Source organism: Melozone crissalis, unplaced genomic scaffold, assembly GCF_028551555.1.
Source record: "Melozone crissalis strain CALT ecotype California unplaced genomic scaffold, PUWL_Pcris_2 ptg000132l_1, whole genome shotgun sequence".
Classification (NCBI taxonomy): domain Eukaryota; kingdom Metazoa; phylum Chordata; class Aves; order Passeriformes; family Passerellidae; genus Melozone; species Melozone crissalis.
Genome location: NW_026535905.1, coordinates 220,256 through 241,915, shown reverse-complemented (window position 1 = coordinate 241,915; position 21,660 = coordinate 220,256). Strand labels below are relative to the sequence as shown.

At 41.0% G+C, this 21,660-nt stretch overlaps 1 protein-coding gene across 3 annotated transcripts in view; it reads right to left on the bottom strand.

Moving 5' to 3' along the window:
• The window catches only part of FAM53A (family with sequence similarity 53 member A), a 71,179-nt gene that overhangs the window by 38,628 nt on the left and 10,891 nt on the right, over positions 1-21,660 (bottom strand). For all 3 annotated transcript variants that reach the window (XM_054293234.1, XM_054293233.1, XM_054293235.1), the window contains exons 2-4: positions 11,468-11,712; positions 4,576-4,630; positions 7-809 (exon numbers count right to left, since the gene is read on the bottom strand). In XM_054293234.1, coding sequence (XP_054149209.1) covers positions 7-809; positions 4,576-4,630; positions 11,468-11,545 — 936 coding nt within the window. In that variant the 5' untranslated portion in view covers positions 11,546-11,712. The remainder of the gene's footprint in view (positions 1-6; positions 810-4,575; positions 4,631-11,467; positions 11,713-21,660) is intronic.

Sequence of the window (21,660 nt, the reverse complement as noted above, 5' to 3'; positions counted from 1 at the left end):
TCTCACCCGTGTCATTTTAAAAAAGTCTAAGGATGGCCTGTTCCATCGTACATCCTCCTCCCGTCTGCGCTTCAGCCGGCTTTTCTTCTCGTTGAGCACGCAGGGCTGCGAGCGGCACCTGAGCAGGCCCTGCCGCCGGCTGAGCTCGGGCGTGGAGGTGGGAGTGCTGCTGGCTGAAGGCAAGAGGTTCCCCGTCTCAGTGATGTGCTCCTGCGAGAGGGACAGGCGGCGCCTCGGGTTAAAGTCACAAGGGCCTCCGGAGTTCCAGCGGGTGCTGGAGCTCGTGCTGCCCTCGCTGCTGTCCACAAACCCGCTGCTGGCAGAGGAAGGTCTGGGTACCGGAGAGGTGTTGAAGCTGGTGACAGTGAAGACGTTGTTTAGGGACAGGATGTTCTGCGGCAGGCTGATGCTTGTGCTTCTCTGCAAGGTGGCGCTTCCGTGGCTGTTGCAGCGCTGCAAGGTAGCGCTGCCGCCGCTGTTACAGCGTCTCTTGGACACGGGAGTCCACACCTTGGAGCCGCCGGGCTTCCAGGGGGAGCGGCAGCGCGCCAGCTCGTCGGGCTCCGACAGCGAGCGGCAGTGGCGCTTGGTGGGCGGCGCCAGCGGCTGGCCCGCGCTCTCGTTGAGGTTCAGCTCGCTGATCCAGCCCGACACCATGGCCGCGCTCGACGCCTCCTGCTGCCACGGCAGGCTGCCATGGCCCGCGGCGCCGGCGCTGAACGGGCACGCTGCGAAGGGGTACGCCGAGCTCCTGCTGCTGTCCGGCTGCACGGGGTAACCCCCATTTAAAGCTCTCCAAGGACTGTCTTCTGAAAGCAAGACAAGATACAGGTCAGAGGTGACAGGACAAAGAACCACTTGTGTTAAGCCTAGTTTAATGTAAAGCCATCGAAACCATCTTTAGAAGGATGAACCATAAATACTCAGCTCCTAATCAAAACTTCACACTATAAAAATAAGTAGAAAATTCAAAAACACAAAGACCAAAGTATTTAATCAGGAACCAATGAGGCATTCCAATATATACGTACCTTGCTAATACATTTTCCTTTACGCTGAATAACTACAATGGGTTTTTTTCAGTGAGCAACACAACAGTTGCCTACTGCACAGCACACACTACAGTTAAATCAGACTAGTGAACAAGCTCAGGTACAAACAAAACAGATTAACAACATAAGACGCTGTTGAGAACACAGATTCTTGCAAGAAGCCATCAGGGAACTTTTTATTTTTTTATGCAAGAGCTGGATAATCACTTCAAACTGCTGTTCTTCATTTAGCCCTTATGATTTTCTTATCAAAAACACCTTATTAAAGAAAAGTTCCAAAGGATGTTCACATTCACTGCTCTGAAAAGCTTTACTTTAAATTAAAACAGCATAACATTAAATCAGACTGAAGACCATTGCTTCCCCCCTTACATTCTGACTATAAGAAAAAACCCCAAATCTTAATTTAATGCAATGCATAAAATAAAGTATCCCTTAAGAACCTCCTGCAAGCCTTACTGTGAATGCAGACACAGTGCACAACTTCTCATCTCAAGTGGCAAGGCTGGGTTAAAAGCAGTCTGCCAGTGCAGCCTCTCGCTCTTTTGTGAAGCGTTTCTTTGAGAACATTCTGCACATTTTACAGCTGTTCCTCCACGTTATACAATGAAGTGTAAGAAGAACTACAGCAGACTTAGGATTTGCAAATTGAAAAGCAGCAAAACTGTTGGCCAGCTAACAGTGCTTCATGCTTGGTTAGAAAATTTGCTAATTTAAACCAATTAGCCAAATAAGTTTCACTTACCCTGGCTTTAAAGAAAGAACATTTAAAATACCCATTTTTTCCCATACATCTACTTTAAGAACCTAGATAGAGCCTAAACACTGAATACTAGTATATTCTTGTGCTTGATTTTCTAAACTAAGTTTTAGAGTAATAAACAGCTAAAAGACTTGCTGAGTAGCTTTAAAAGTTGCAAACCCAAATAGTTGTACATGTTCCATGCCCAAAGTATGTAATGGATTATCCTGTTTATTTGGATCTTATTTAAAGAACACCCTATTGTCTCAAAATCATTTAACTGTGCAGACAGCTGGCCTATTCAAACATGTTTTATTAGAATTCCTCTGTCCTTCCTCCTCCATTCTTTCAGATGGGCACAACCACATACTGTGCTTTGCCTTAAGCATGCAAGCTCTTCAAGGCAGGGACCATCCATAATTCAATGCAAGTAAAAGAGCCAACACAATGGGGTCCAGCTAATGTATGAAACTCCTAGCATCTACTGCAGGAGAATTTCCTAGCTGGAACTCACCTGATTTTTTTTTTAAATCCTTAGGAAGCTTTCTTCCAGGCTAGGAGACTTATTTAAAAGTTTAATGTAAAAATAAAAAAGTCAAGAATCTGTGTTTTAATTGTTTACACGGCAGAAGCACCTAATAATTTAGTCTGGAAAACAGCTCTAAGATCAGAGTCCAATCATTAACTTAAATCCACCAAGTCCACCATTAAACCATGTTCCAAGTACCACATCTACACGTATTTTAAGTACCTGCAGGGATGGTGACTCCACCACTGCCCTGGGCACCCAGTTTCCATACTTGACAACCCTTCCAGTGAAGAAATTTCTCCTGACATGGAATCTAGGCCTCCCCTGGTACAATTTGAGGCTGTTACCTCTTGTCCTGTCACCCGCTATTCAGGAGAAGCCTTTCCCTCATGCACAAGACAGGTCACCTTGTTAGAGAATATTGAGTTGGTCCAGCAGGACCTGCCTTTCTCAAAGCCCAGACTGACGGGCCTGTAGCTCCCAGATCTCCTCCAGGCCCTGCTGGCAGATGAGTGTCACATCTGGTGACCTCCAGGCACTGGGACCTCCCCAGAGAACCAGGAGTGCTGGTAAATGCCAGAGTGGCTCAGTGAGCCCATCCATGGCTCCCTCAGTCCTCCTGGGTGGGTCCCATCCAGCCCCACAGCCCTGTGTGGGTCTGAGTGATGCAGCAGATCCCTCACCATTTCCCCTTGAACTATGGGGGCTTCATTCTGCTCCCCATCCCTGTCTTCCAGCTCAAGGGGCTGAGCACCCAGAGAACAACTGCTCTTACTGTTAAAGGCTGTGGCAAAGAAGGCACTAAATACCTCAGCTTACATCATCCCTTGTCCCTATATCCTCCTTGCATCCAGTAAAGGATGGACATTTTCCTTAGCCCTCCTTCTGTTGCTGAAGCATTTAGAGAAACATTTTTAATTGTGTTTTATGGCAGTAGCCAGATCAGCTTCTTGTTGAACTCTGGCCCTTCTCATTGTCTCCCTGCATAACCTGACAACATCCTCATAGTCCTCCTGAGTTGCCTTCCTCTCCCTCCAAAGGTCACCTCTCCTGGCTTTTTTTCTTAGCCTTGAGCTCCAGCCAAAGCTCTCTATTCAAACAGGCCAACCATGTTCCCCACTGGCTCATCATTCACAGCCTGCTCCTGCACCTTTAACATTTCCTTCTTAAATCACATCCAGCCTTCCTGGACTCCTCTGCCATTCAGGCCTGCCTCCCAAGGGACTCTGCCCACCAGCCTCCTATTTCTGCCCTCCACAAGTCCCAGGTGGCAGCTCTCCTAATCCCTGCCTCCTCCTTTCTCCAAGGATCCAACCCCAGGCAGCTCCTGATCACCACCTCACCACCAGTCCTTCCCTGTTTGAAACCAGCAGGGTCTCTCCCCTGGCTGAGCTCACTCAGCAGCTGCATCAGGGAGTTTTCCTCCACAAAGTCTAGGAGCCTCCTGGACTGCTTCCTCCCTGCTGTATTGTATTTCCAGCACACATCTGCTAAGTTGAAGTCCCCCGTGACAACAAGGACCAGCAATTGTGAGGCTTCTCCCAGCTGCTTACAGAGTATTCTGTCTGCCTCTCTTCATCCTGGTTGGGTGGTCTGTGACAGACTCCCACCAGGATACCTGCCTACTTGGTAATGCTGTTTGGACAAAGCACCATTTGAAACTTCTCACAAACCAAGATTCACATTTTATGAGGAATCCCACTGAGCAAATAAAAGTCCTCCTTGCTCAGAGAAAACACAACATGCAAAATTTCAACTCCATGCCTTAATAAGGCAGTACAAAGCTCACATATCAATAACTGGAACTCTTCTTTTTGCTAGATGAAGCTTATTCTAACAGGACCAAGGGGAAATGAAAGCAAATAACACTTCTATGAGGGCACTGGACTTCACCTTCAGGTTTGCATCATGCTGGATGGTCTGTGTGGCAAACAATATAATAAGATGTGCAAAGATTTCTACTAGCTGAGGAACCTGAAGACGTTTAACATGAAAAACAGCATTAGTGTGCTTCTGCACACCAAGGCAGATATTGAACAAAAAAAAAGTGTTACACGGGCTTTTTACTATGCAAAGCAGATCACAAGTACAAAACTAACAACCAGCTATTCCCAGTATTGTTCAAAGACCAGCTTAAACCAGCAGGCTCTACAGCAGCATGCTCCATCCCCCTCACCTTATTTACAAAAGAAAGGCTGCTTGCTATACCAATTACCTCAGTAAAACACAGCTAAGGTTCCTGAAGAACTTACCATTGATTTCGAAAGGGAACAAGCTGCCACTTTTGTTCAGCTTCTCAGATGAGTACTGAAATCAATCAGAGAAAAATAAGTTTTAACTGTGGAAAGAGTCAGCATTCACTTCAAGGAAACTGCATGCAGATTTTAGTTTTCCTATATGTGCAGTTAACAATGCCTTTAAAAGATGGGGTTTTCCAATGTAACTTGAAGAAATTCCTGAACAGCTGACCTTTATAAATAAGCCTCTGGCATCTAATTATTTGTAATGTTTTCTGATATATTGCTAAGTATCAAACTGTTTCAAGAGTTACAACATTAGCCCATGCAAATAAACTGAAAAAATTAAGAGTGATAATTCATCCTTAATGAAAGAGCTTTGATCCAATTCTCATTTCAGCAGAGAGGAAATTACAATCTGGCAGTTGGGTTTCCATTTTCAATCTTAAGGCTAGAAGGCAAAACACTTCATCTTCAACTAAGGGACAGGAACAGCTTTCTCTAAATTAAATATACAAGGTCTTGAAGTTCACCACCACGAACACTGATCCAATCAGGCTTTATTAGTATTTTACATTTTCTTATAATCAATGCAGCGCATTTATTTTTTTTTACTTCTTCAAAGTAGAAAAGCCATTGAAAAATATCTTTTCTATCATCAAAACATCTTTAGCAGACTGACTGCTTTTTAAATCTCAGCTTATTGGTGGAAAATAACATAACAGGCATGCTTAAAACAAGCTCTGTGTGTAAAGGCCTTCAATTAAGCCTCATCAGTAGCATCTACACAGTAAGACAAATTTGTAGCTAATTTACCTAAAAAAGTATTACTACAAGGGCATTCTTAATGTTGTAGATTTCTCAGACAAAGCACAGACCTTGCAAATCCAGCATCCTATAAAGGAGCTATAAATAAGTGGCTCATAGCTCCATCAAGCCAGGGCTCATTATTCACTCCCCCACCACCACCTCAGGATGGAGAGGAAGATTGCTTTAAAAAACAGCAACACACTTGATGTGAACATTGTTCTTTGTGTATAGCCAGAGAAGATAGCATTGTACATACACTTCCTTTCCAGATACAAAGTCAATTTTTAAACAAACATCCTTGGGCTACAAAGCCTTTTCTTTTTGTTTTACTGTAGAGCAGCACATAGCACTAGTGACAACTTTATATCCTTGAGCCCCACAGAGACAAACACTGAGCTGTGGTAATATTCCCTTGGTGTTACTGTTTCACAGGTAGGAAATAACAGCACAGATTAAAGGATACGAGAGCAATGAGATTTTTAATCTTAGTTTTTTAATCAGCATCTGCACATGAGACAAAGCATTTCATTTTTACTTTGTAAATACATCTACAGATGCATTTATAACCTCTTTTTAAAGAAGCTACTCTGAGTAAACAGCAGAACCCCAAGTTTAAATCTCCATTGGATCTGCTGTTAATTACTCCAATTCAAACCATTTGAAGTCTGCAACTTGCCAGTTCCATAGAATTCACATTTAAAAAGCCAGTACCCATCGTTTACTTTAATCAGGTACCAGCTTCATATGAAACACTGGAGCACATTAAGGTAATAGTGGTTACATTTCAGCTGTCCCTAAAGGAAAAAGGGACAAATTAGAGACTTAAAGACAAGGTCTTCCATCAAATTCTTCCTTTCCATCATTCCCCTAATAAAAGGCAATACCAACCTATTCAACTATCAGACAGTAGCTACAGAAAACGTTTTCAAAACAAAATTTTGTGTCAAAAAGTCTTAGAGCTGATTTATCCTGAGCCAGATGAAAAGAGTAAGATGAGTTAATACGGGCATAACAGTTGGGGCTGTTTAAAAGACTATTTATTCACACAGGCCAAGATATTCAATACCCATAAGGAAAAGCACCTCAAGGACAATCCTACATGGCAGTTGATACTTAGTTTTTACAGTTTTCAGCAAAATGCATCTTTAAAAAGGTTCTCTTCACGAATGCCCAAGTTATTTGATTACCTGTACTTTTACCACCTTAAAAAGCCTTGTCCATCAGTGAGAGACTGAACTCCTTTATCTCTGACAACTGCAGAGCTCTGAAACCATTTGTCAGGGGGCCCATGGACAAAGCAGGATCACATGCACACAGACTATCTGTCCTCCAGAGAACTGCAGTGCTCTCTAACTCAGAGAGAGCAACCTTGTCCTGCCAGCTATTTCTGACCAGGCTCTGGAGAAGCCAGTGCTCACTTCCATGACAAAGCAGACACTTCTCCTCTGCCACTTGGGATCTCTTACACAGACTCCTCCTAAGTCACAAAAAAATTATTTGCTAATTCTTTGGAGATTCAGACCAAAAACTCTAAGAACACGACATGTGACATCACATGCCGAAAGGGAGAGTAAGCTGCACTATTTCCAGCAAAAGCTCAAGGCACTGAAATAAGGGCTGAGTGACTAAGAGGACAGTAAGTAACAAATCTCCTTTACAATATATGCTTGGCTCTCTATAACTGAAACAAAAATTCTTGGAAACAGTGTCTGCTGGTGTATTTTAACTACCTCTGGAAGCCTAAACTTGAGAAGACCCTGTCAGGCTGTAAATTTTTATAGGAGGGAGGATTTTCTTTATCTATACAGCACATGGCACAAGTCCCACTGGATATCACTGCAACAGGGCACTGAACCAGTTTATCAGCTCTCCTGGGCTGGCCACACTCTACCCTCCCCCAGACATTCCCTTTGTGCTAGGAGCTACCTGAAGCTTCCTCAATTAATACTTTATTTTGTGATTATGCCTGAAAAGTGCTTGCAATTGCTGAGAACCTTGACAGGGAAGTCTGGTACCCTCTGTGTGAAGGAAATTTTCCTTAGAATAAGGCCAAATTATTCAACAAGGTCACTTTCCTGAAGAGGAAACACATCCATCTTGCAACTACTGCTTTTTGAATAGATGTTAAAACATCCACAGAGATCTCAAGCCTCTGGAGAATTTATTAGGGAAATAATGGCACATTCTAAGATAAACACATAAAACAATGAAGCTACAAGTTTCACCTGAGGTTAAAATTGTTTGCTTCATGCCAAGAAGTGGATCTACTTTCAAATGCCTGTTCATAAATAGAATCTCTTTTGTGCAGCTGGACAGACCGTGTCCAAAAGGAAAGGAAAGGTGTGGTACGACATTTAGGACAGTGCTGCAAGTTTCAGTTGGTTTTCTGAATCTTAACAGCTGTTCTTTCATTAAAATACTCACTCAAAAAGACACCTAGTCTGAACCGAGTACGTGCAAGAGCTGTGCAAGTGAAGATGACAATGAATTATAATTTACATCACTAATTTTAAATGTTCTTTGCTAGCAGAAGCCAACTGTAACAAAAATAAATCTTGCTATTCTTCTACGCTCCAGTGTACTGCATTAAGGACTTCACAGCCTGTGCTATCCCTCCTCATTATACTCAGAATGACAACTTCATCTTCATACTTTTAAAATTAATGGCTTTAATTTCAAGGCTTTTTTTTTCCAGTTTCCAAGTACATTTGAGTTCCTCCAATTTATCAGTATCCTTTCCAAACCACAGGGAAGCCATTGTTTATCATTCAAATACTAATTTAACCACCACCATACAGGTGTGACTCAGTCTGAATAAGCCATGCCAGACCTCTGTTTCTCTACCAAATATCCTCCAAATATGACTGGATATGAAACAGTGAGGAGGAACACTTTGACCTTTTCTCAGGATGCAAAGAAGTGATTAAGTCAAGTAGTCTGACCAGTGGCTTTTCCTCTGAGGAAGAGAGTCTAATTCTACATCTTTTAACATAAATAAGACTCAAAATTTAAAAATAACAAAATCCTACATGCCTGCAAGGGGTTTTACTGTAAAACTAGTTCCTTTCACAAATCCTTGACTGGCAGTGCTCATGCTTCCTTACTACCACACCTTGAAGTCTTACAGCTGTCACTTCACAAACCAACATGAGATTCTATACAGCAATATGAAAAATATACAAGTTTAGTCAGAATACAGACAAATCCAAGACTTTTGAATTCTATAAAAGTTCTGAGAGTTCAAGGGACTAGAGACCAACTATCTGATTTAAGGCTGCTGTCAACTCATGAAAGTCACAATGTGCTCACAGAACTTCTCTTTTGCGAGGTAGAGTTGAGCAACCAGGGACACTACTTTGTGAGCTACAACATCCAAATTGAGGAAAAAAGCTTGGGACAGGCTCCCTGCTTCTACAGCAAGTCACTCAGTCATTTTCCTGAAGGCAGGTGCAGGACAAGGCTGTACAACATCACTGAGCATGCACAGGCTGAATTACACCAGCGTGGAAAATTAGCATGCCATTTGAGAGAGCAGTAAAAAGCTGCAGCCAGTACTTTACAACATAAAAGAGAGGTACTTGGTCACCACACAGCTTACACAAATGAAAAAGTGTACTCTGTCCTATGCATGTTGTCTTTGTGCCCAGTTCGGCTGCACAGTACATGGCTTTGAAAGAGCCATTCTTTCTTCTTTTATAACCCTCATTCATGAGCTGTATAACAGAATAGCTTTTCCCCAGCTATTTTATCTACTTGTGCCCAGACACTTGTGCAGATGCACAGTAAAAGGTATCACAAAACTGATAAGGTTTAACTACATTAACCCAGGCAAGAAAAGTTGGTCTTAATCCTCAATCAGCTCACAATGAGGTTCACCACATGGTGTCACAGAACTTTGTGCCAGCACAACTAACAAAAGGTGCAGCCAAGATCACTTCAGAATTGCTCCAAACTGCTGCTATTAGAAGAAATTACAGCATTAACCTGAACTTCTTGCCAAAAAGCCTAAATGTGCTAGCAGTGATACGAGACCATCACCAGCAGTCTTTTTCTCTTAGTGACATTTAGCAATTGCCTTCACCAGTGGAAAAAGCACACTTTTTTACCATCTTAGGTTCTCATTTTAGTCAGGAAGCCATTATTTGCTTCCATGAATCCTTTTTAGTAGGGAGCAACCTACTTGCACACTTTTATTCACACTTGCTTCTCTACTTCCACACCTCACTCTGCAATTTCCACACTTTTTCAGGGTGCCATTGTGTACAAACAGAACCTGTTCCTGTCCTCAGAACCTATTTTCTGTAAGAACTAAAGCACTTAGAAAACCAATTACTTGACAGATAAAAGGAGGAGAGGAACAGGAGAAGGCTGAGGACAAAGCAACTGATGAGACATCATGTGCCATTTTCCACTCTACTTGTTCTTTTTCATGCTTTATTATAAGTCCAGATAAGGAGAGGAATAAAAAACAACCAACCTACAACACATTACAGCCAACACACTCCTGTGCAGACTCCACACAGTGTAAAAGCAGTATTATGGCCTTCTCTGCTATTAGAGGTCTGTGGTCCAAAACTTTCAGTGACTTCTAGTAAAAAGACTGGAAATTGCAAGGTGCTGCAACATGTTTGTCACTAAACACTGCTACAGGCTGTAAGTCATTATTGGCTCACAATCAGGCCCCAGAGTTTAGTTACAAATGATGACTTTGCCAGTTCACAGACACAGCAGATTCGCCTACAAACTGCATGGCCCAAATGCTTCATCAAACCAGACAAAATAAATGCGAGCTAAGCATGCACTTCTGAGAGTGAACATAACTTCAACACCTTAAATCTGCCTTTCAAGAAAAGCACATATTTAAGGGGAAGGTGAAATTAAAGTAAAATCAATTGCTGGAAGAACTCTAAATGGACCTGCTACAGTTTTGAACATAAAACTGCTTGATTAATGTCTACTGTTACATATCCTTACTGGACAAGGAACTGCATATATGAGAATTGCAGGTGCTTGTGCACAAATTCCACCACATGCAAGGTATACTCCACCTGCTTTGGGCTCTTGAAATCAATAAGGAAGCAGTTCAGTTGTTTAAGTAAGTTACAACACAGAATCTAAAAGTAACTGACATACTTCAGGTCCAATATTTGATTATTTTAAAAAGTATCAAGACTGGAGTTGAGCAACACCTTGACATTTAGTTAAGTTCTCTTGTGTCCCACTGGAACATTGAAGTTTGACTTACAGAAGGGTGCCACTGTAACCAAAGTCAGTAAAACAAAATTAGTGCATTCCATACAGAACATGGTTTCAGGGTTCTCAGGTAGGCACCTAGAACTGACAAGAGACTTTTCTGCATTACTCACTCTGGAGTAGCTATTTCATTCACAAGGGAGAGGTGAAGAGAATAGATTCCTTCATGCCTAAATTGCGTGTCTGAGTCACACAATGCACCCAGGGATTAAACCAGCAAGAATAACACTATAAACTACAAAGTTTTTCAGAGCACCAGGCATCTGAGACACTGACAAAGCCAAGATCCACTCTACCAGGAACAACAACAGTCTGGTAGCAACCTGACTTTTGGTTTAACTGTATTTACTTGATGATCTGTTTTCCTTCTGCCCAGTGGTGACAGCTACCTACATGGCAGTCAAGGATTGTTATAAGTAAATACTCTTGTCAGATACAAAGCTATCAATCACCTGGTCAGTATGGAGTGAAGCACACATTTTTATGGGTTTACACACATTTCTATGGGTTGAAGTTTTCATTTTGCTAGCAAAAAAGGAATCCTGAGAAGCTTGGATAATCCTTTTCAGTCATTAGATGAGAACACTATTTCATGAAGAGACATGGCTTTTGCTATTTAAAATGAAGTAGCAAGGTTAAAAAGATCATTAAACTAAAAAAGCAGCACTTCAAAAATGGACTAAAGACCCACTTTTCCTTCCTATTACAACTCTCACCCGACCTTGCAAACCAGTTCTAACTCAAATAGCTGAATTCTGGCTGATCTGCATTGTTGAATAGGTTATGCAGTTGTGAGTTACTCAGCATTTCACATTTATTTCATGTTGTTTTGGTAGATCCTTACCAGATCAATATTGTATGCTTTACAGGTCAGATCATCCAAGCTCTGGTTCTGCAGCTTTTCTGTTATTAGTGTTACCATGGTAGTTGTTCCTTTTCCACTGCTCACTCAAGTGTTGGAGGCTCTTCAGTCTCTTCTTTCAATACTCATGAGCCATTTCTGTTTTGGTCTACAATCTTGAGATTTATGCTTTCATCTTACTGCCAAAGTTTATTTCCAAATGCTGTCAGTGTATCATGTCTGCTTTCCTGTAAAATTAGATTAGAAAAAAAGGAAAAAGTCAGAAAAATTCTTGCGTATATATTTAGTATTGTAATAACACAACTCTTATTTGGACTGTTCCCTCATGCAAATATATCACTTTGTGACCAGTGCTGATGGCCTGTCATTGCAGATTACACATCTCTACTCATGAAAGAATACTCCTATTTGAGATTTCACTGATTAAAATTTCAGAAAGGAGATGAGACTCATTAATGATGCAGATCAGAGTATACTGTTTGGCTGTTTCCTGCTTCTGCCTAGGAGTTGAACCCAAGGCAGAGGGAAAGCTTTCCCTCATGCAAACTACTGAAGCCTAGGCCAGGTATATTGGAACAGCACATGACACAGGCACTCACCCACCCAACTGTTCTGCATGTTTAACACTATTTGGCATGTTAAAGCATTCTACTGTATTCTTTCACCACTAATCCCCTCTTAAAAAGAAAAGTGAAGCAGTGGGTAACAAACACCATACACACGTCCCAAACCCTCAGCTACTTTTAATATCTTGCCCTGTGTTTTTCTCAGCTTTTTCTTTAAAGGTTACATAATTGTTACATGTCAGCAAACACCAGATCTGGTAACCAGGACAGATTCCCATACACACAAAAGTATCGCAGACAACAGCTTTGATATCTTTATTCTCTGAGCAGTCATCTAAATCAAAAGCACTGGGTTCATCAGCTCTCTCTTTTATCTTAAATACCCTCTACATATTTCCTCTCTCTAGTGGTCTGCATTAACCATTCTTGGTGATTTAAGCTGGCCAAGCATGTTCAGGGACCACTTATGGGATATGAAGTGGGACGAGATCTTCATAGAGGTATTTCCAAATTTAAACATGAGGCTTTGGGAAGGAACATTGATGCTACCAGGACTGTAAGTTTACTTACATTTCCTAGTTTTAATATCTACCATTTTAAAAAGGCAATAAATTATTTTCAAATAACATTTCCATAAAATATTGCCTCTTCTACACTACTAATTAGCTGTTTAAATAACCAGTAGTAGCAAGCAAAAAAAGCAACTTGAGGCTGTGAGTCAAGTTAAACCAACTTAAATCTAGGATATTAACATTAGTAATGGTGATGCTAGACTATCTTTTAAACCTGTTGCCTTTAAGTACATCCTCAAATATGCTTTTCATATGCTAACCATGCACTATTTCACCTTCACAGCAGTCTGCTACACACCAGCCTCCCTCAGCCTAAAAGTTATCCCATAAATGTAACTTCTGCCCAACTTTTGGCCTTGTTACTATATCTATCTACATCTTTTTTTGCTGTAAGATAGAATGCTTAGAAATGCTCTTCCACCACAAATGCTACCCAGATAGCTGGAAATTCAGCTGGTCTGTTTTTACTTCATGTGCCCTATCTTTCAGAAAGGCACACAACATGAAATATTTACATCTTGTTCTGAAATTACAGGTAAAATTTCTTAAAACCCTCGAGTTCACACACTCACTGGTAAAGGTGGCACTTACACTGTTCAAAATGAGCAGTCAAAGCAAAGTGTGGCTCATGAAATACTGAAGCCAAGTTTGAGGGCAAGCATGTGAACACAGCAGTATCTACAGCAGCACAATCAAACATTGCTGTGCCCCTTTTAAACCTGGTGGAGTCTAAAGTAAATCTGGAAATCCAGAACACAAGTCACAAGAAAGGCTGCCTGGAGGTCAGATGTTGTTCCTTGACAGGTTGAAAACATACTGAAGAGCTTCATAACTGGTGCAAAGACTTCCAGATCCATGTTCAGGATGAATGTCTCCATTAGTGAGAGGCTACTATTAAGAACCAGCTGAAAAGTTCAGCACATGTTTAGTTACTTCTATTAAGAAGGGCCATAGAAGAATTTGTGGGTTTTTATTTCCCTCAAGCAAAAAAATCAAAATCCAGTAAAGCTACTAAAGATGGGAGAAAAACTAATCTGTAATCAGTTAATCATATTTTGCTTAGTACTTCAAATCTTTAAATGTTTCAGTGCAATTTTCAGTCAATTTAATACAAGCTAAAATAAGGAGAGACTAGACAGAATGACATTAGACTTTAGTTAATGAACCAATTGAATCCAAGGATAAAGGGAAAGCAAATGAAATCACAGAAGCACAGCACTTTCAGAATCATGCTGAACGGTATTAGCCACATTCATAAATCCTACCAGCTACTGAAATTAGTATTTGGGCACTGCAACCATTCAGGCCCTTTCTGACATCATGGGACCCAATCAGCTGTGAAACACAGGCAATGTGGAAACCCCCCCAAAAGGTTTCAGTTTAGCAGCTCACACAATTTTTCAAATGGAGACATGCTCCACTGACAAAGTTTTATTTTTAAGCATGGGGCAGGGACAAAAAGGTGCTAATAGCCTGAAAAGCTTTCATCTATCTGCTCCCACTTTCTCCTGCTCCCCATCACAAGTAAATTCCATTTCTCAAAATGAAGCACAAGTCTGACAGCAGGGCTTGTAGTTCACATCAGAAGCACACTTCACAAGTGAATTCCCTTCTCACCCTTCTTAAACATGCTTGATCAGCACATTGGTATTAACTGTTTTACACCAAAAATCTGTTCTTACTGGGCACTCCTTGTTAAGGGTGACACAACAAATGTTTCAAGTGGTCAAAATGTCACCAACACACTCCTAGCAGAGCAATGTCACCATCACACTCCTACCACTGAAAGCCATTCTAGGTTGCAGTTGGATGTGCCTCAGCTGCCAACACATTCTCTTCCCTGGTTATTTGTGGCCCACAGCACAGTGCCAGCACAAGTGTTTCTGCTCATCACAGAGAACTAGATCAAGGAATTGTTATAGCTGGATGAAACCAAAACACTTCCTTTTGTTACTGGGAAATGCTGTTTTCCAGCTGGATCAGCTCCCCAGCGTGGTTTGCCATGAACTGGACACAAACATTTGTGTGGGAGCATTGTGGGATGCTGACACTGCCTGTCCAAGTACCTGCCCAACCACAGTGTCAGAAAGAAAAGAAATCCCCCACAAAACAAAGCCAGTTGACATCAGCATTTCCTACACTGAGGCACACAGATTCTTCTTTAATTAGAAACTAGATACCTCCTCCTGAAGCGTGGTTTGAACGTGTTTTGCTCCCATCTTCCTTTCCCAATCTGTACTCCTTTGACTGGTCAAACTTTCCAGCTCAAAGGGGTCTGAAATCCTCCCTGCAGCCTCAGCACCTTCACTCAGTGACAAACTCCTGGCTCACTCTGGTTGAGCCATGTATTCTCTACAAGGAATGGTTTCCCTCATCTTTGCTAATTAATATTGGCTGCCAGGAGACAAGAGATTCATCAGAATGACTTATCTGTGGTCATTTTAAATCTCTGTTTTTATGTATTTATAAGCTTTTTGTCCCTCAGTACCTCCTAGAGGGAAATTCCTCACTTAATTTTCCTATTTTTGAGGGTTTAGTTTATTTATTTCAAGACTCTCTGCTATGGTATGTGTTTAATGGATCTACAGAGAGAGTAGAGCAAGAGGTTTACTTTATGCACTTTTTCCACCATGCTATTTTTCTAGAGCTGCTTAGAGGCAGCCAACTTTATTTTTCAGTCTCTCCTTATGATACTCTTTATCTTATCAGGCTGAATCCCTCTCAAACTGCTCAGCACCTCACACTCATTGGATTCTCAGTGACCATCCCTGTTAGGGCAATGAGGATGCTGCTGGGTTGACATGTTTTCAGCTGCCCCATGGCAGAGATCCTGGAAGTACAGCCCACAGGTGACACACGGCTGCCAGCTCAAACAGGAACACCCTCCAAGCCTTGAGCTGGCCACAGCAGGCCTCACAGCTCCAAGGTGGATGGAGTCCTGCAGAACTGTGGCCATCTTTCCCCGAGCACTCCATCCTTTGTGGAGCCTCATTAGGTAGGATAGTGAGCAAGCCGAGACCTCCAAGATAAACACACACAACAAAAGATGTTACTCAGTCTCTGTCCTGGGAGAGCCTTAATCTTCCTACAATCTCCTTGAGCTGGGGAGGAAGGGAAGATTTTTTTGTTGCTGTTGAAAGGCAGACTAATCAAAAGGAATAAATGGAATATAAAAATCAAACTCCAAACGCAAGCCAAAGCTAACATTCCTCAAAGCTGGAGAATGAGATGTGATGGAAGCAGTATCACCACTGTCTCTGATTTAAAGTTCTTTTCTATTCATTCTGAAGGCTGAGAAAGGTGGAGATTCATTATTATATCTCTATAGTACTACTAAAGGAGAGAGGGTTTATTTCTTTAAACTCGTAATAACTTGTAAAATCTCTGCCAAAATTAACAGTGGAGATAGAACAGAAGTGCTCGTGTCACAAATTCTGTATCTTCTCAGTGACATCACTAGTGTCTTTTTTGGGGAAGACTACTAAAAATACAGATTATCCAACCTCCCAGTCAATTAAAGCATGTCAGAAGCTCATTCAGTTTGACAAGCTACTTTCAAAGAGATGAAGAGTCCTGATGAAGAACACAAAGCCAACAAAAAAAAAAAATCTCCCCTTGGCTCTAAGAAAGTAAGGCAGCCAGACTCATTTCCAACCCACTCCTCCTCTGCATCCTGCAGGACAAAATGTTCCAGCAACAGCTCATCTCAATGGGAAAATTTACATTTGTTTGAAACACTTCTAACAATTTCTTCTCTGTATCTGGAAGTTCTATCTTGGATAAAGAAGAAGAGATGACAAGATTTTTAGATGATTTCCCCATAACACAAATGTAGGTGTTTCTTGGTGATCACTGTTCCATTCTTTTTCTGCCCATGGTATTAAAATGACCTGTGAGAACACAGGGTTGCTCCCTCTGTGACTTCACATTATTTCCCACTCTTCATTCTGAGTGCTGCATGGAACCTTTATTACCAACAATCCCATACATGCACTTAGCTTGCTCCCAGCAGAAGAAAAGGATTAGCTGGAGTCAAAATTCCAACTCGGATAAGCAGGTCCTTTACAATATTATCTCTGCTTCAGCAAGCCAAAGGAGCTAATCACTGCAGCACTACTAACTCCAGATCTAGGTGATCCTGCTACTAGACTCTAGATGAAAGGTGATGTGATTTTTGCCTCCTGGCACTTTCTGCAGCACCCAAGAACACTTCAGAATTGAAACACCAGATAAAACTGATCAAGTTTTAACAGAGCATCATCTGTCCCATCCCACTTATGTTGGAAGCAACACTAAGCTGGAAGACCAGCTTTTCAGAAACTGCTAAGCTAATACTTTATGCCATCTGACAAAAAGCTACAAAATGTCTAAGTTTCCTGCAATGCAAAATTCCAACTTCCAAAAGGGAAGAGAATATTCTATTTCTAAAAATACATATTTACTACAGTGCTAAGAAGTTCATAGAGAGGCTAAGCATTCCTTACAACATAAGTCTATTAATAATAACTTAGAGCCCAGAAAAGTTGTTGAGAGCAGGCACTTAAAAGAGAATTATTTGGATCCTATCCTTTCCAGCATTAATCTGCAATGTGGTTATTCTGCAAACCTTCCAAAATTCCACATCAAGTAAAAAAAAAAAAAAAAAAAAAAAACAGCTTTAATTAGAAAGCTTCCTACAGCTATAAAGTTATCAATCAACATTTTGGGGGATTGGTACCAAAAGGAGACACCTCCATTTCCAACCTATTATACTTCAGGAATCCTCTCAATGCCATTAACTAGCACCCCTTTATTTTCTGAGGTTCTTTACGAAGAGGTTTTTAACAGTGCGTTAAAATAAGAGTTTCTGATCAAAAGGGACAAAGAGAAGGGAGTTTATCATCCTAGTTTGTGTTCTGTAGAAACTGTTTCACAGTCTCTAAAAAATTCTGTTTAAACTCTAGTTGTTGTCCCTGAAGGGCCCAGATGTGACAAAACAAAGCCTTAACACCCCACTCTACACATTCTAGAACTCTGAACAAAACCAAAGAACCCAGTTTGCAATTTAGAGTTTCTCTAAAAGGACTGAAGACAGATTTCATGAGTTACAGAACCTCTTCTCTTTCTCCATGCAGTGCTTTAATAAACCAGGTTTTATTAGAAGGAAACGCCACAATATTGAAGTGTTCAAGCTTGGATTCAGGTTGACACAACTCCAGCACAGAACACCAAGAAGGGACAAGAAAAATAGGACAGAAGACATCCTTTACATCAACTTATGGCCATTGGAGACAAATTTCAGATATTCCACAGGCTCTGCAAGCACAAGGAATATCAAGAGCTCAAAACTGTCTGCTGAAGAATGTACACCATTAATGTGCAAGGCAGGACTACAGACCAATGCTTTGAGGTTAAAATTAGGGGTTGGGTTGTTAATGCCTCCAGAGACAGATGAGACTAAATATTAGGTCCACTTACCTCAAATGCAGAAAAATCACTGCTGAGCCCAGAATTTCACTGTTTTTAAAGCATCACTAAGACCAACTGGACACTGAGGCAGTTGAGACAAAATATAAACTGCTACTAAAATAAAGCTGCATCCTACACACTCACTTCTACTCCACACTTCAGATCCAAGAGCTCCAATAAGAAGGAAGGGAAGCCTCAACCATCACCCACAGCCTCTGGATTCTGCTTTACTTCAAAAAGACAGGTGATATGCTGGAAAGAAGTTAAAGGTATTACCTTACTTTGGTATTACCTTTGATGGTTTGGTTTCCCATCCTTAGCTGTACAATTCACCCAGCTTGGCTGAGGAACACATACAAAACAAAGACCTAAAATAATTTAATACATTTTGAATTAGAACCAAAATATTTTACATGATGAACTGTTGTAATAAATACACCCCTTTTACTTCTCAAGTTACTGTCAGTAGTTTGGGTTTGGCTTTAAAGCAAGATGAGAGTCACCTTCCAGAAAGGACAAAAAAAAGGGTGGAGATGGGCAAAGTTAAACCTTTGTCACAGTTTATAAAGTACACTTCTCAAAGCAACAGAAGTGGTGAAGGAAGCTCAAGAGACTTTTTCCAGGTCATACCTAATTAAAGCAGGGAACATATCACTACAGAAAACTAGGGCCAAGAACTCAACTCAGCCAGAGGTTAAAGCATTTCTTATTGCTAACTCATATCAGTAAGAAGTCAGTCTCTCAGGTTTAAACCTGCCTTTCAGACCTGATCAAGACCAAATACTAATATCACAGTCAAGTCATCCTGCATCTTTTAAAATATCTTTGTCAGACAGGACAACAGATGAGCTGTGCCTTGTGTCTGATGCTGTACAAAGATGCTGTTCCAAGATGCTTATGTTACTTACGCTCTTTCCTAAAATAATCCACCACAATGACAAGGCAAGGATTTCATTAGCTTTGCTGAAGAGTATTTACATCTACCCTGTTTGGAGTTCCATTTGAATGAGCCATCATCTCTGGCCCATGACCAGTCACCTCCCTGCAATGCGAGATTTGGACTCTCTCCTCAGCCCTACTGCAGAAAGCCCAAGGCTACAATGCAATGTTGAGGAACAGAATCTGATCTACTGGGGCTTGAACACATGAGCACCAAGCCTTGGCTTCTGTGGTAATTATGAACTAAATGAGCTAACAGTCATTATTTCAAGACTGCACTACTCAAACCAAGAGCTACTGCCTGTTTAAGCAATTCAGAACAGAACCTAGTGGGCAATCTCCACCTTTTCACTGTAATGTTCAGTGGATACCACTAAAAGCTCAAGTCCTACACAAATTACTTTCACCTCCACATCCTGCTTCTACAAATATGCTGTTTAAAACCAATGGAAGTATTTACTTAATATATTAAGCCTCCAATAAGATACAAAATTCAGACTCAAAGAGTAATTTATACTGATAATATTAGTGTTTGGAGAAATCTACCAGACTTTCACTAAAGCAAGTGATCCAGACTGTACAAGACCCGTAAGATTTTTTTTCTAAGGCTTCAAGAATGAAAAAATAGATCAACTGGCCCTACTACCAAGACAGTTGCTTCACTTCACCAGTTAGAAAGCCAGAGAGGAAAACAAAAATAATAATGAGTAGTACCACCTACTTTTGCTTCGTGTTTGCCCTTAAAACTGAGAAGTAAAACAGACACATATGCATACTTCAAAGATACCCAGGGCTGAATAAAACAAAGCACTGACCCTTTACTTGTATGGCAGTGACAATGCTTACCCCACACACATCCTGTTTCCCTGTGGCAGAACGGAATAACACCAGCACTGAAGGACTGCTCCATTACCAAAGCCTATGGGCTTGGAGCTGAGGGATTACACAAATCTCTTCCATGCATCCTGCTCCCAAAACACACACAGCTAATAAACCTCCTCCTGTTTGCCTTCAGGTTCATTCTGAGGAGTTTCAGACATCTGGTTGGCTTGTTTAAAATAAAAAGCCCAACTAGTAGGTTTGTTTTTATGATCCCAAGTGTGAAATGTTCTTGCTGGAGGCCTCAGGCCAGGTGAAAAACACTTATGTTAAGATGCTACTTCATGGCATTTCAGGGATCTAATGAGCTATATAATCTGCACACAGGGAAGTCTCCCTTCATTAGCTTGCATACAACTATGCAAATTAAAAATGAGGAACCTACGGTAGTCCAAATATTCTTCAGTAAGTAGTACAGCTGGTGAACTGCAGATAGCACTAAATTTAGAACTCAAGTTCTGAGCAGTATTCTGTAAATATCCATACATCTCAATGCTTACAGCAACATGAAGCACATTTCTCCAAGCCTCACTGTACTTATTTTTCATACTATGAGTAATATTTCCTTCTCATGACAAAGGATTATGCCCAATTTAGCAGCTTAAGAAAAGTGTCTTTGTCTCAAAATTGGAACTCTCCAGAAGATCACTGTGCAACTATACTGAATGAGCATATGGATGTGTGTACCCTTATTTTAGCAGTTTGTTGTTTACATATTTTCATATAAAACCCTAAAGAAAGCAAATTACAGGAAGAGTTTACACAACAGTAAAGTCTATGGAGGCCTGCATACAAATAATTAAAGCTTGCTGCTACATTATCTGTGTGGAAAGAGCAGGGAAATGCATTGAACAGATATGAAATATGGTGTGCAGCTGACAACCAAGTTCCATCTCATGGCCCAAATCTGCTCTCTATCAGGGCTCACCATCTGCAATTTGCCACTGAAGAAACCCCAGGTCATGTGGCAGGAGATAGCACCTCAAGAGGTGGCACACAAAGATCCAAGCTCTACAACACCCATCATCTACTCACCAGGTCCGTTAGAATCCAGAAAATACAACCCAAGTACCACACAGCTTTCAAATAGTAAAACTTTTCTTTTAAATAAAGAGGTATTGGTATCACACTACAAAGAGACAAACTGTGTGGTAGTTTAAGGAATTTCTTGTTGCTTTGCTAAACTATAGCTCCTATCAACTTAGTAGCTGGTTTCCAACTTGCGTTTTGCACATACCACAAGCTTCTGAATGGGGAAGTCTCTGAAGGGATCTGCACTACATGCAATGTGCTCTACATGTGAGCTCTCAGTCCACAAATGACCCAAGTATGAGCAGACCACAAATTAAAGCTCATTAAAATAATGGAATGAAATACAAAGGGAGTATACATCAATACTGTGTGTGCTTTCAGCATTCAATTCAGACATTACTTCAAGTGTCACCAGAGACATCCCTCTTGCCAGACCTATTAAAGGTACCTCAGTAAAAATTAGTTCAGTTGAGCCGTGCAACTCTTACTAGCTCACTAGAATATTTGAAAAGCAGGTAACTACTTTGTCTCAATGCAGTTAGCCTTGAGCAGCACTCTGAACAGCTGGATCCAGGAAATGCTACAGTAGAGGTCAAGACACAAACCAAGGGCTACACACTGCAGTAGGTATTTAGAAAAAGCATTTGTAACAATTACATCAACTAGTGAAATTTCATGAGACAAAGTTACACCATGTCAGAGCAGGAAAAGAAAGTGAACTATTTTAGCTACATTATTA